Genomic DNA, 13,532 nt, shown 5'->3' on the forward strand with positions numbered 1-13,532 from the left:
GAGTATTCTGTGACTCGTTTCTGTGCTCTGGTCAGCTACCTTCGTTGCTTGTAGCCCGTGTGAACAGATACCAGTACCACCGCTATAAATTATTTTAGTTTGTTTAACACACAATCGCTACAATAATGCCCTACATATACGAGCCCGAGTATACCGAGGAGGAACTACTGGAAAGGGAAACACGCGAAAATGATGGGTCTTCAGACGGCAGTTGGGAGGACGATTCAACAGCTGAAGAGCCTGGACCTAGTCGCATGGACGGTGTTTCCACCTGGTGCACATGCAATCGGTGCAAGCTAATGCCAACCAAGGACGGGAACTGCTGCTGCTGTGAAAACTCGGGATGCGTGGCCTACATTTCGGAAGGCGAGCCACGACCGCAATGCATCACCGAGCTGCCAGACTTCAGGGCAGCCTGCCTCACACGGTCTGTGTTGAGGATAATGATGGTGCTTATGCACGAACTTTGCGCAACTGTTCGTCCTCGTAATCCGAGTAACGAGTAAGTATTCTCTGCTTGTCATGCCACTCCTATTTCATGGTCTTCTACTATATCCAAAATTACATATACATATCATTGTAACGCATGAAAGTCGTTCAATAGTGTGCAGTGTCTAGATAGCATTTGACCGAGCAGAATGCCATTAGTTACAAGAATTGTCATTGACAACAAATGTTTATTAAACTTATCTTGGTCATTTAAAAACAGTTTGTTTCATTCCTTTTCACAGGTGGTACAGGCTGGTGGCCTATCGTTCCTTTATATGGTGGCTTCATGGGAGGCTTGGACACCGCGTTCGTGCCATAAGAGAAACGTTCCCGAGTGACAGCGGTCAGTACAGGGGATTTTTTCTCACTGTGCTGCAACCTGACCTGTACAATGTGTAAAGTCTTGTATTTTTGTGTCATCAAAATAAGATACAAAATAAAACACCACATATATTTTAACAACGGTTGTTTCGATTTTTTTAATGAATCAAGTGTGTCTCCATTCAAGGATGGACGTCAGACATCTGTGCTCCGAATGGGTGAAGGTCAGGTCGCTGTGAAGCAGGGTGGTCACTATCTAAGCTAACATAATATATTCTCAATAATGCATGCAGGTATTGAGGACATGTTTGTAGAGATGAACGAGCTATGTGCTTAGTTCAGGCTGGTTCACATGCAGGACAGTGATCGAAGAGGAAGAGTGATGTGTTACATTTATTAGCTGTTTCAAATACCTCTGGAGTTTTCCAGTCAGAGTGAGAACGAGGGTGGGGGCCATGTGCTGTGCGCAGTGAGGCCTGGTCACCAAGATGGATTGGAAAAGGGGTACAAAAATGGATGCCACGTGTCCTGCTCAGTGGTCCCATCTATGCGAATGTCAACCAAAGTTAACATCACATAAGGGCAAGGGGCGAACCCACTACTGGAGGCACTTGGTCTGAGTTTCTACTGAGAAGTAAAGGATGAGAGGGGCCTGATGGCCCCTCGCTCCCACACACTTGCCTACATGCCCACCGGCCCATCCATCCCACCCCCCTCTATCAAAGGCGGTTCGCACCCGGGGATGAGCGCTGGCATGGGGGGCTGTCACGGGCGCAAACGGCCAAGGTGCGAAACAGCATGTACACTTCAAAAGGTATCCCACGCCCAGGGTCCATCGCTCACATGGCCTCCTCAGACCCCGTGTCTCCAGGCAGGCCTCCCCTGAGGCAGGCCGCCCCCCTACAATCCACATAAGTGTGTCTCCATTCAGCAGTCTTCCTGTGCCGACTTCACAGGTGGGTGAACCTGACCTTGCTCCCTTTCTTGCTCCCTTTATCGGTTTGTTTTTAATTTCTCTATTTTGCTTCTAAACTTAACATTTGTATCCTTTAGACCTCTCATTCTTGAATCTCCAACCTGCGTTGTTGCTTCCCCAAAAGAGTCTAAAAACATTTTGCATTGATCTTGAGTAACTTTATCCTTTTTTTCTTTCAGACAACAGCCTGAATGTAGGCGCTTAGCGAAATCAAAGGTACCCTCCACAGGAAATTGCTTACACCTATCTTCCTGTGTTACGGAACTTCAGTTTTCTACATACCTACGTGGGTATGCAGTTTTTTAACCGAATCTAAAATAACAAAACATTGTTACCAAAACAAAACGCGACATTTTTAAAAATATATATATGGGGATTTAGTAAGGGGGTCAAACTGGCGGGGAGAGGTTTGAGGTGGGATTATAAACAAAGGGAAACGGGGGCTTTGTAGAGGGACCCCCAAATAAAAAAAAAGAAAATTTAGTATTTTTGTACGCAAACATTTTTTTTTCATAAAGTGTTCGTTATTTTATCGTTCGGTAAAATCCCATGTAACCATTTACATGTACTCAGTGTGGTGAATCAGCAATGATTCCCCCAGAAAACCTGGCCTCTGACCCTTCTCATGTGGCTAGGAAAAGGCAGACACTTTCTGATCCAGACCTTTGGGGTGGTGTTCTGTGGGAGGATCGCATGAGGGGGGAAACAGGTCAGGAGGAATAGGAAACCCCCTTATTTAACTTTCCCTGTAATCCCAATCTTTCAATGGCTTACTGCAAAACTACAGAAGTCAGAAAAACTAACTTTGTTATTAGGGACTTCAAGTCCCACGATTCTCTAAGTACTGGGACAAGGAAGGGTGCTGAAGAGGAACAGTACAGGAGAGGTCAGCTAATGTAGTTGACCCACAACTGATGGACACTGAGAGGTTTAAAAGGTACCCTCAGGTGCAGACAATAGAGAAAGCAGGAGGAGAGCAGCATGAGCAGAAGGAGCAGTGCAGACTGTGTATGCAGCCGAGGTCGGGACTGGACAAGGATGACGCTGACAGTGTTGTAAAGCCAGAGATTGTGGCTGGTCCAAAAAGAGTCTGTGTCTCCAGAGGTCCCAGGGATCGTGCAGCGGGACGCGTGTTCGAGGGAACGCTGTCCCTTTGAAGGCTCATTCTACAGAGGCTGCGCAGCAGAAGGCGAAAGCAGCGAGGGACGTTTTCCCCTCCAGAGAGGTCCCTTGTGGCTAGGGTGCACCAGGAAGGCTCTAGCAGCAAGTGGCACGGTCGAAGGTGGAACAAGAGAAAGTGCTTGCCGGGTCACTGGCAGCCATAGCAGCGGAATACCTGCAGAGAGGATCAGAGACGTGCAACCAACCCGGTGAGTTTTCAGTGTGAAAATTACTCTGGGAGGCTCCGGTACCCACTCATGTGGTGCCGGCTGACAGTTTCACTCACGTGTGAGTGAAAGAAGGGTTAACTATAATTTTGAATACCGAACTGTAAAAAAGCAGCGCAAGTCGCCTATTGAGAAACCAAGTGACTGTAAAAACGTGCATGTGAGTTTATGGAAAGTCCAACGATTTGGGGAGGCAACATGGTTAAAAACACTACAACTAATATCCAAGCCAAGAGAGCCAAAACACTAAGAAATGGAAGTTCAACAGATATTGCCAGTGACGAAAGTGGAGTAATAGAAGAACCCGGGGTTGTGAAGTTTGTTATCCATATTTGCTGAACTATGTAACGGCTAATATAAACATACAATGCCAAAGCCAAGTCAATATCTGGTGCAGTGGGGAAACAGTTGCAAAGAGGCTGCCCTTCTGAAGAAATTGAGGGAGAGAAGCATAATTTGCAGAGGAGCACAAAGGTGAAGCTTGTTTCCCTGAAAGGTTGATACAAGTTTAGTGTAGCTAACCACAGAACATTGGGATGTTGTTGCAAAGTTGTTCAAGTTGTTACCACTGAATCGTGTTCCTTTTATGAAGAGCTGTCTGGGCAGGGGAGTAAATCAGGATGCCAAACCTTTGAAACAGTAGGCCAGACATGAGAAGAGAAGCGCTGAACTGTGGCTTTGATACACAATGTTATATCGTTTATGGTGGTGCAGGAAGAGTTGTATAATCCGCCTGTGGAGGAGTTACATTTCTTGAAGGCCTTCATTTGTGGCAAAAATCATCCTGACAAAGACAGTTTGTGTTGTCTTGTGGAGAAGATTATTTTGAGGCGCACTTGTATGCGAAGAAGAGAAAGAACACTTTATTTTGGAGTATTGAAACTTTGTTGTGCCATGGAAGTTACAAAGAACTGTGTTAGAACTTTGTTAGCAACACGAACGCTGATGTAATCTGGGGAAGGGGAATTCGCCCAGATCATAGGCCAGGACTGTGGTCCTATTACAGGTTCAATTGTGATGTTATTTTGTTGAACTGCCATGCCTTAACCTATTGATTTGTTGAAAGTATAAGTGTGAGGGACAGATATCTTTTGTTAGTGTTTCCGTTAGTTACTTTAGGCAGGGAATGTGTAGGGCCAGTGAGGTTTTTATCTAACCTTTTTAATTTAATAAAATGGCGAATTTTGAAAACTCTTTACAAAGTAGTCTGCCTCACATTTCTTACCCCTCGCATCAGTTAATAAGAATTATACATAAAATGCGGGAGGCTACCCCTTTCTGGGAAACTGCATTCTTTTGACTACCCCTTTCCCATTTATGCTTTTTTGGAAGGGCTCTGCATCCCACTTGTGGCACCTGGTATGGATCTAAAAACACACATTCTCATTCACACTACAATCGATCTGTTTTAGCGAGTCTCTCCACAAAATGCTAAACTTATATCACATACATCAACCATCCATTACACAGGGGCTTCTACTGGCCAGAATATTGTTTCAATATTATGCTCTCGTTTGCCGAGAGATTTCAGAAAAACCCAGTTGTTTCAGCACCCAACCTCTTCTTTCTCCCCTCTCGTTCGGCCACCGCCTTCATCTCCATTCTGTCTTTGTCACACCCTGTGTTTTCCTCTTCTCCCCGCATCCCCTACCCCAAACTATATTTTTCCCAATTTATTTCCCTTGTACTACGTCTTCTCTGCTGTTGTGCAAGTTAGATAAAATGGCTTTTGTGCAGCCTAAGAAGATACACCAACGTTTACAGGTAGCCCTCCCATAAAGCCCCTTTAAGAGGTTCACTCAGGCCTCTCACCCATCCTTGGCATAGGGGTTCGAGGGCGAGCAGTCTCCTGTGCCCATTGCCATCTCAGCTGTGCATAACAAATCCGAGTTGAGACAGAACCAACTGTGGAAACCCTCCTAATAAATCCAATACAATTACCACGGTTGCAGAAACACAGTAGGTTTTTATTTCTGTGCAGATGTAGAGAAAGGGAAAGAGAAAGCTGTAGAGTATCCCCGTCCCAAAAATATGGTGACAGAGCGCAGATTTCTCTGCAGTTTTGTAGGGTTTTACACAGTGAGAACCATACATAAGACAGTAAAATGTATTTAGTCGGTTACATTTGAACAATAAGCTTCCTTATGGAACACCATAAGAACTTGGACACAATCTCCACATGTGGCGAATCACAAGTAATGAGCCATGGTCTGATGGCCAGTACCAATTTTACCCTTATTCAGGTTCTCAGGCAAGTGTGTCTTTCCCACATATGTGACGTGGTATGGGGCGTGCCTATGTCCCAAGCAGAGACTGACATCACAACTGCATAGCCTTTTGAGTTTTCTAGTTGTTGGCAACCAATTATGTTTACTCGTGCCTCTCACTGCGTTTTATCACTCATCATGGATGCAGTGTTGCTCTACCCACTATAGCTGCATGGTCGGTGCTAATGAGAGAACATAAAATATTGGGTTTGACAAGTGGAAAAAGCTAAATATACCAAGCAACCTAGAAATAAAAGAAGTGCTTTAAAGCAACATTGAATAACTCTCTCCTCAACAGATGCATTACCTTATACAGATTGGCCAACATTATAACAGAGGTAGCACCATGATGCATTCTTTCTGCATCACAATGCTGCTGATTGACCGCCAGTTGCCTTTTCATATCTTTTCGAATACCTCGCACTCCTAAAGCTGGTATTCATCCAAAATACAAAACATTAAACTCAAGAAAAGCGAAATCTTTCGGAAATGGCAAAATTCACTTTCAGACATTGAAAAGGTTAAGTATAGCCTTGCAGATAAAGAACACAAAGAGGCAATATGTGAAGCAAAAAAGGGTTTTTTATAAACAGAGAATCAGTGAAGCTGTCTCAGATACAAAGGAACTATTTAAGATCGTTAAAGAAGTTGAAGAGCCCTGCCCCAGCACCTCCACGATCATTAAAGATTCAGCCTGGTGTACTCGAATTGAAAATGGTAGTATATATAAAAGAAGGTGTAAAGCATCATACACAATATGTCCACAGGAATTGCACCTACAAGAAAAATCCGTGTATTGCCTACTTTACTTCGTAAAACATGTCTTTATTTGATTATAACACTCTTAAAATGATCATATCACATAAAATTCATAATCCAACACACAAAATATAAAACATATAAAAAGAGACTAAACTTCACAACACACATGACGATCCCAAAAATCGGGTTAATTCAGTTAATTTTTACATTAGCTCCGTGTGGAACTCCACACTGAAGAAATTTCTTTTTTATATCGGTATTATTAGTGCTTTCTCAATAACCCAACTTGTACAAGTTTCTGTCCTAAGAGCACATATTAATGTGGGACATTCATCAGGGGTAAAGATAATATGTGTTTGTGTCTCAAAGGTGAGGTATTTCCTTCCTGTCACTTTCTTGTAGCCCTGGAATTTGCTAAAAAATTGACACCTGTGGAATAAAAACAACGTATATTACTAAATTTGTATAGATGTATTTGTGTCTTATTAAATAGACTACAGACATCATCACCCTGATCCAAAAAAGGGGTGTTCGGTATATATCTTTGTTTACATACCTTCTAAATAGTGGTGATAACTTCCACAACGCTTCACCAAATCTTAAATTTTGGTAAAAAACGACTTCCAAATGATTATAGAATGTCGCTCACAAACTTCCTCTCGAGTTCTATAAAAAGAAACACACACATAGAATACATAATCTCATTTTTAACTAAAGTGAGGACTCTATCTGGCCTGATATCTTTCAGCACACAAGCCTTACTTACAGCACTTTCATATAAGCCAGGACTCCAGATTAGAATAGGCCTCCAACTTGATAGATGGTAGGTTGAGGCGGCAAGGACAAATCTCCCTATGGAATCAAAACAATGGGTTTGTGGTCTTGAAATCAAAGGATTCCACTTCCTACCTAATGTGATAACCACTTGTATCTGGACACTTTATTTTAAAATCCCATTATATAAGGGTACTTCAAAAAGGAGAATAAATATTCCCCCAGACCCTTAAGCCTCTAGGGTTACGGCAAATAATTAAATTCCAGATTATCTTACAGCTAGAGTACTGCAAAAGTTAATTGTATATCTATGCTATAAGCCAGTATATATACTACCTCTTACCTTAACAAACCGGATGGTCACTAAACAGGTTCCAGGTATGTCTGTACCAATAGCACAAAAGCCAAGGCGCTTCTTGAATCATTCATGTGACATCGTCACATTACACGGGACGTGATGACGTCACGCGTAGAGAAATCGCGTAATGACGTCATCACGTGTCGCGTAGCGTCCAAAATTCGCGTACGATAGCGTCTATGGAACCAAACATCAGAGGCATACGAGGGGGGCGTGCTGAAGCTCACTCTCTACCGCCCAAAGCTGCTGGGATATGTAGTAAAAAAGAAGAAATGGGTCATGCAGCAGGGAAGAGAAAATCTCGCTGATCTTGACCCATAAAAAGTCCATGGAAATTAACAGAGTATTATCATGGTAAGCTCAGTTTGTAAAAAATAAGCAAAATAGCCCAATGAGCAGAGTAAGCACAAACAGAAAAATAGCCATACATTTTTCAAAAATACAGTCTCAACATCTCTTTAAACCCCTGTGTCAGCAGTGTACGATCAAGTTAATAGAAAATTACAGAACTTTTTCAAAGGTGCAGCCTAAACATCTCTTACATCCCTTATTTCAAATCTAATAATGGTGGAAAACATGCATTGTATTAACACAGTGGTGATGTTACTACAATCTTTGATCAAATTTTAAATTTTAAATCAAATTTTAAATCATCAGTGTGAAGATCAGGAAACTTAGAACATATACTCATGGGGACCTCCTTCCACCAATACATCTATATGTACACTTGTAAATAGAGACTCATAACAAGAATGACTGTATAAAGACGGTGTCCATTATGCATTATGCCACTCTATGTTTTCGTTTAAACCCTGAATATGGCTCTTAGTTTGGAAAATTAGTTTTTGCTCCAGACTCAAAAGCTTCTTGTTGATCAAATCTTGTGTTTTGCCTTTCATATGTTTCAAAATAATCCAATTAAAGTCTGTACTTTTATGATTTTTTTCCAAAAAATGCTTGACGAGTGGTGCTTGTTCTACCTTATTCTTAATGCAACTCTTATGCTCAGTCATTCTTATTTTACATTTCCGATTAGTTTTACCAATATAGATGTATTGACACGGGCATTTAATAACATATACAACATTCTCTGTATTACAGTTTGTATGCTCAGTAATATTCCATTCTTTTTTAAGACTCTATATTGGTAAAACTAAACTAAAACTCCCACAGCCCCTGGGGTACCCAGACAGAGTGGCACCACTTTTGGAGGCTTCTGTGGAGAAGCCCGCCAAAAAGTGGAACAAAGGGCTCGACTTGGGTTGGAGTCACAGAAGAGAACACAAACGCCATTTTAAAATCGAGTTCTGGCAAAAAATACCAACCGGTGAATTAATATTAAATAAATAAACCAGCGGTATGTTCGAGGCTATAAGAATGAAATAATTAAAGTTGGTAGCCTCGAACAATGGGAAAATCCCATAGAGATACATTTGCGGTCGAATATAAAAAGTAGTATCCACTGCCACCAGCCAAAACTCGATCAGGGGGGACGGAGACGTGCCCCCTCGAACAACAGACCCCGGGGCAATCGAATTGCCCCGACCAGTACATCCACAATATGATGGTTTGTACTGGTTTCTGTTCATAATTTGGGACTAGTAAAGCCAATGGTGACTTTACATGTCCTGGGAGACAGTAGTCAGTCCCAGGGTATGGAGTCTATGTTTGGGGGTCGCTACGACACCCCTGGGTTACGGCACGGAGGGTGCTGTGTAACCCACATCAAAAACACACGAGACCCTATGGAGTAAAAGACCCCATAGCCCATAAAACACATGGAAAGACAAAGGAACACCTCAAATCATGTCTAAGAGTGGGAGTAAAAGAGTCTCACTCTTAGCAGGAGAAAAATATAAACCCCAAAAATCCAGCAAAGCTGCTGGGGGACTCACTAGGTTTGGGAAATTAGCCTTTACAGAGAATTCTCCCTAACACCAACTACTTGCCCCTCTAATCACAAAACGTGTGACTTTCTCTTTTAGGTATATGTCAGTGCCTACTGATGTGAAGCAGGCATGGATCACTCCTCTCCCTAAGAAGCCATCTCTAGATCCCCTTGTGGCAAGTAGCTACCACCCTATCATTAACCTCCCCTTTCTTCTGAAAGTGTTGGATAAAGTAGCTCACCAACAGATTTAGGCTTTTTTAACCGAACAGGTCATTCTAGACTATAAACAATCAGGTTTTCGGAGTGCACACAGTACTGAGTCCACCTTGCTGGACCTGATAATGAACATCCTATATACTATGGAGAAGGGCAAGATCTTGCTATTGATGCTGTTGGATTTAACAGCTGCATTTGACTTGGTCGATCATTCCATTCTTGCCAACAGGCTGCTTGAACGGGCATCTTTCTCGAAGGAAGCAGTAAACTGGGTTGTCTCGTTTTTGTCAGAACGTTCAGCTAAGGTCTTACATGGAGATGCCACATCAGAGGGCTCTATTCTACAATGTGGGGTGCAAGAGGGATCCTGTCTCTCCCCTACTCTGTGTAACTTATTTATGCTTACCCTGGTTGATCTCTTGGATGCAGGGGGCACCTGCTACGCCAACTACGCTGATGATACCCAGTGTCTGTTCCCGCTTTCTGGCGACTATAAGACACTATAGTCATCAATGCTACTTAAAATCGAATTCATTGCTGGATGGCGATGAGCGGATTAGCCTTGAATAACTCCAAAACCGAGATTATAATTTTGGCCACACACCCTAAACTGCGCCTCTTAGACCAGGCCTATGAACATGTCTGCAGACTGTCTCCTTCCCACCTTAAAAAAAGTAAAAACCCTAGAAGTTACTATCGACTAAGAGCTCTCTATAAAACACAACATTGGCTGTCTGGTGTCCAATGCCTCCTATTACATCAAACTCCTGACGCAAAGCAGGGCTTTCCCAGACATATCAAGCTCTGCCACAGTAGCCAGGGCCATCATTGATAGCCAACTGGATTACTGTGGTAACAGTCTGTTAGGTGTGGGAAAAGGTGAACTCAACCGTCTGCAAGTAGTGCTGAATAATGTAGTAAGGGCGGTACTGGGACTACGCAAAACGGATCATGTGTCATCTGCTCGGAGAGAGCTGCATTGGCTGGCCATTGCCAAGAGAATCCAGTATCGTACCCTCCGCATCGCACACTCCTGCCTCTTTGGCCAGAGCCCATCCTACCTGGCAGCTCAGCTGAAATGGCTCCCTGACAGACGTTGCATGGGGTCAAACAACTCAGGGCTTCTTTGTGTGCTTCGGGCCAAATTGGTGCTTGTAGAGAGTGGCTGTTTCCCATTTTCTACTCCTCATTTGTGGAATGCTCTTCCACCTGACCTCTGGCTTTGCCCTAGCATTCCCATTTTCAAACAATAGCTGAAAACTGTCCACTTCAAATAATCCCTTGGGATGTGGGTTCGCCTTGGTCCCTCGTTCTTTTCCTGCTATTTCTTATTTCTTGTTTTTTGTTGTTTGTCATGTTGCAGCGCTCTTATTCCTCAGGGCCCTCAGCTATAGCGCTTATGACATAAATTAAATAAATAAATATCTCTACAAGAACTCGGGCAGGGATTGAAGTAGATTAGTTGTGATTCAAACTTTTGGCTCCAAGGGCCTTTTTTGACAAAAACGATTAAAACAAATAAGATAGCAATCAAAAGACATTATAGTTCAAAGTGCAATGTAGTAGGATTTCCCAAGATAAAACACTGTCTGCATAGCTTCATTCGAATCACCAGACGGATAGCCCCACTTTTCTTTTTTTCTCAGGAATTGCAGGTATAATTCAAACCCTAAACTCCCCACTCAGCAAGGCTGCAAGGAGAAGAGCATTTTTTTTTATCTCTTCACATAATTCAGGAGTCAAATTGCTATTTAATCAGGTCATGAATCAAACAGAAAATACTTGGGTTGGATGGGCCTGGCAGTACTTACCTGTGGTCCCATTATATGTTTCGAGTATGGATTCTTCATAATACAATTGTTGCTTCTTTTTTTTAAAGGTTTCCAGCCCGCGTTGCACTTGACTACATTGGAGTCTCAGTTCCATGTTCGTTTGCAGACAGACGTTTTTTTCCGACGCCGAAGTGACTTTGAAAAAAACCCATTGAGGTTTTTTTTTTGTTATTTTATTATTTTATTATTTTGGGGGATCCCTCCCAAAGCTTCCCCTTTGCCTTTTATTTACCCATATCCCAACCTCGTCCCCACCCATTTTAACCCTCCCGCATCTCCCGATATATTTCGATGAGTTGTTTTCAAAGTAATTTCGACGCGATACTGGAATTTCATGTTCAAGCTTTGATGTTGTCATTTGTGATACTGTTTTTGGCAGATCCAACATGTTTAAACCTACATTCTGTCTTGAAAACCCACCCTAGATGCATTGGAAACCTCTTCAGATCCAAACATGACAGAGTGGGAGAGAAGAAGAGAGCAGGACGAGTTTATGCGTGCTGCGGTGCTGTACAAATCTTCCAGTTCAACTTTGTCATGCAGATTTACTCGTGCCAAATATGAAGAGGACACTGAGAAAGTGGAAGTTGCGAGGGACATGGAGGTATTACATTGCCACTTCATTTCTAAAGCTTTGTCCGCATAGTGAATCTTTTAGATGGTAGTCTCCACACATAGCTACAACCATTTCTGTAAAAGTTCATTCTTGGGCATTATAATGGCATTTTGCTTCAAATTTACTTTTTGCCTCGTGGCTCAAGCTATGCTAAACATATGTTGCCCTGCTCCATCGTAGTTGTGTGCATGGCCATGTAGGCCTGATAAGCGGTTTTTACTGCCTGATCTGCTTCCTAATGGGAGGAGGGAAAGGTGGAGAGTGCATCCCCAGATTGGAGGCATGTACCAAACGCCTCACTAAAAGGATGTTCACATGTCCATGGAAAATCTCCTGGAGAGTATTTCCTGCGAGTTCAGTGCTGTCTAATGATGTCAGTGGGAGCCTCTAGTTTTCCAGTAGTTTCTAGCTTGATTAGTTGTGCAAATTATTGGTCTCTTGTCTGTCTTCTAAATTTGTACTGGTTCGAACTTGGTCTGATGGTCTCTCATTGCTACTTTATTATTATATATATCTCAGCCAATGACTTCTGCTTATTTCCTCATTTATTCTCTCTTTGGTTGATTGTTTTTAATAGCTATGGAGCACCAGTTTGGCCTGGTTCATGAAGCCTTTTGTTTAGAGGTGAGCATGACATATTGCGTCCCTGAACCCAGACAGCGCCTGACAAGACCATAGCATATGCACTATATCAGCGTCCAAAGTACGGCACCTGGGGCATCTACCTTCTGAGGAGGACAACATTTTTATAAGCCGGGCTGGGGAAAAGTATATGCAGTTCAAAACCTTGAACTGGATTAACCTATATCTCGAGTTCATTGATACTTGTTTCGTTAATCTGCACATATGTAACCAATGAGTTTCTGTGAAGGTAACGTTGAGATCCCTTTCACATGTGCCCCTTATATTTGCCGTCTGTGCACCCCAAGACGTCTGAGCAAGTTTATATAATGCTGACACAGATTTTTTAACTTTCGGGTCTGATGACGGCACATAATGAAAACATGGATGTGATGCAGGTTCATGTGGAAACTCTGGCTACACCGAGGCCATGGTTGAACGAATCCGAAAGTACTGTAGTCTGCGGAGCAATGTATCGCCTATAAGTACCTTAATCAGGTACCATGTTACAAAATCCCCTTTGTGGAACAGTTTCCCCCAAATATCGTATCTGAGCCTCTTGCCAGTGCCTAATCCTGTGTCGGACTCAAAAACGGCTGGTCCCAGATCGGTATGGCCTGGTTATATAATACTGTATTCTTAGGGCGTTCAACTAACCTAGCCCAAGCCTTCTGCGTGGCGTCAATCGGATCCAGCCTGTGAGTATGTCGATGTTTTTCCCCCAAAATAGTATGTATCAATGTCCCAGGTAAGTCCCTCTGCCCCTCCAGCTGCATATGTACCGCTGCAGGCCGCTATCCACCCAGTATATTGCGTAATATGCTTTGGCGGCCAAGTTATACAGCTCAAAATCAGGGGTTGCCACCCCTCCCAAGTTCATACGTCCGTGTAAGTCATTGCCATTTAGCCCGAATTTGCCTCTTCCAAACAAACGCGGAACACAACTGGGCTATTTTATCAAAAAAAGATCTACCTGGCCACAGCAGTGTATTGCTAAACAAGTTGAAGAATTTTTAGTGCC

General features: G+C 42.8%; 1 protein-coding gene across 2 annotated transcripts in view; it reads left to right on the plus strand.

Moving 5' to 3' along the window:
• The window catches only part of GPATCH1 (G-patch domain containing 1), a 952,962-nt gene that overhangs the window by 566,813 nt on the left and 372,617 nt on the right, over positions 1-13,532 (plus strand). For both annotated transcript variants that reach the window (XM_069639172.1, XM_069639180.1), the window contains exon 12: positions 11,700-11,878. In XM_069639172.1, coding sequence (XP_069495273.1) covers positions 11,700-11,878 — 179 coding nt within the window. The remainder of the gene's footprint in view (positions 1-11,699; positions 11,879-13,532) is intronic.

This window comes from Ambystoma mexicanum, chromosome 1q (assembly GCF_040938575.1).
Source record: "Ambystoma mexicanum isolate Mex_15411 chromosome 1q, UKY_AmexF1_1, whole genome shotgun sequence".
NCBI lineage: Eukaryota > Metazoa > Chordata > Amphibia > Caudata > Ambystomatidae > Ambystoma > Ambystoma mexicanum.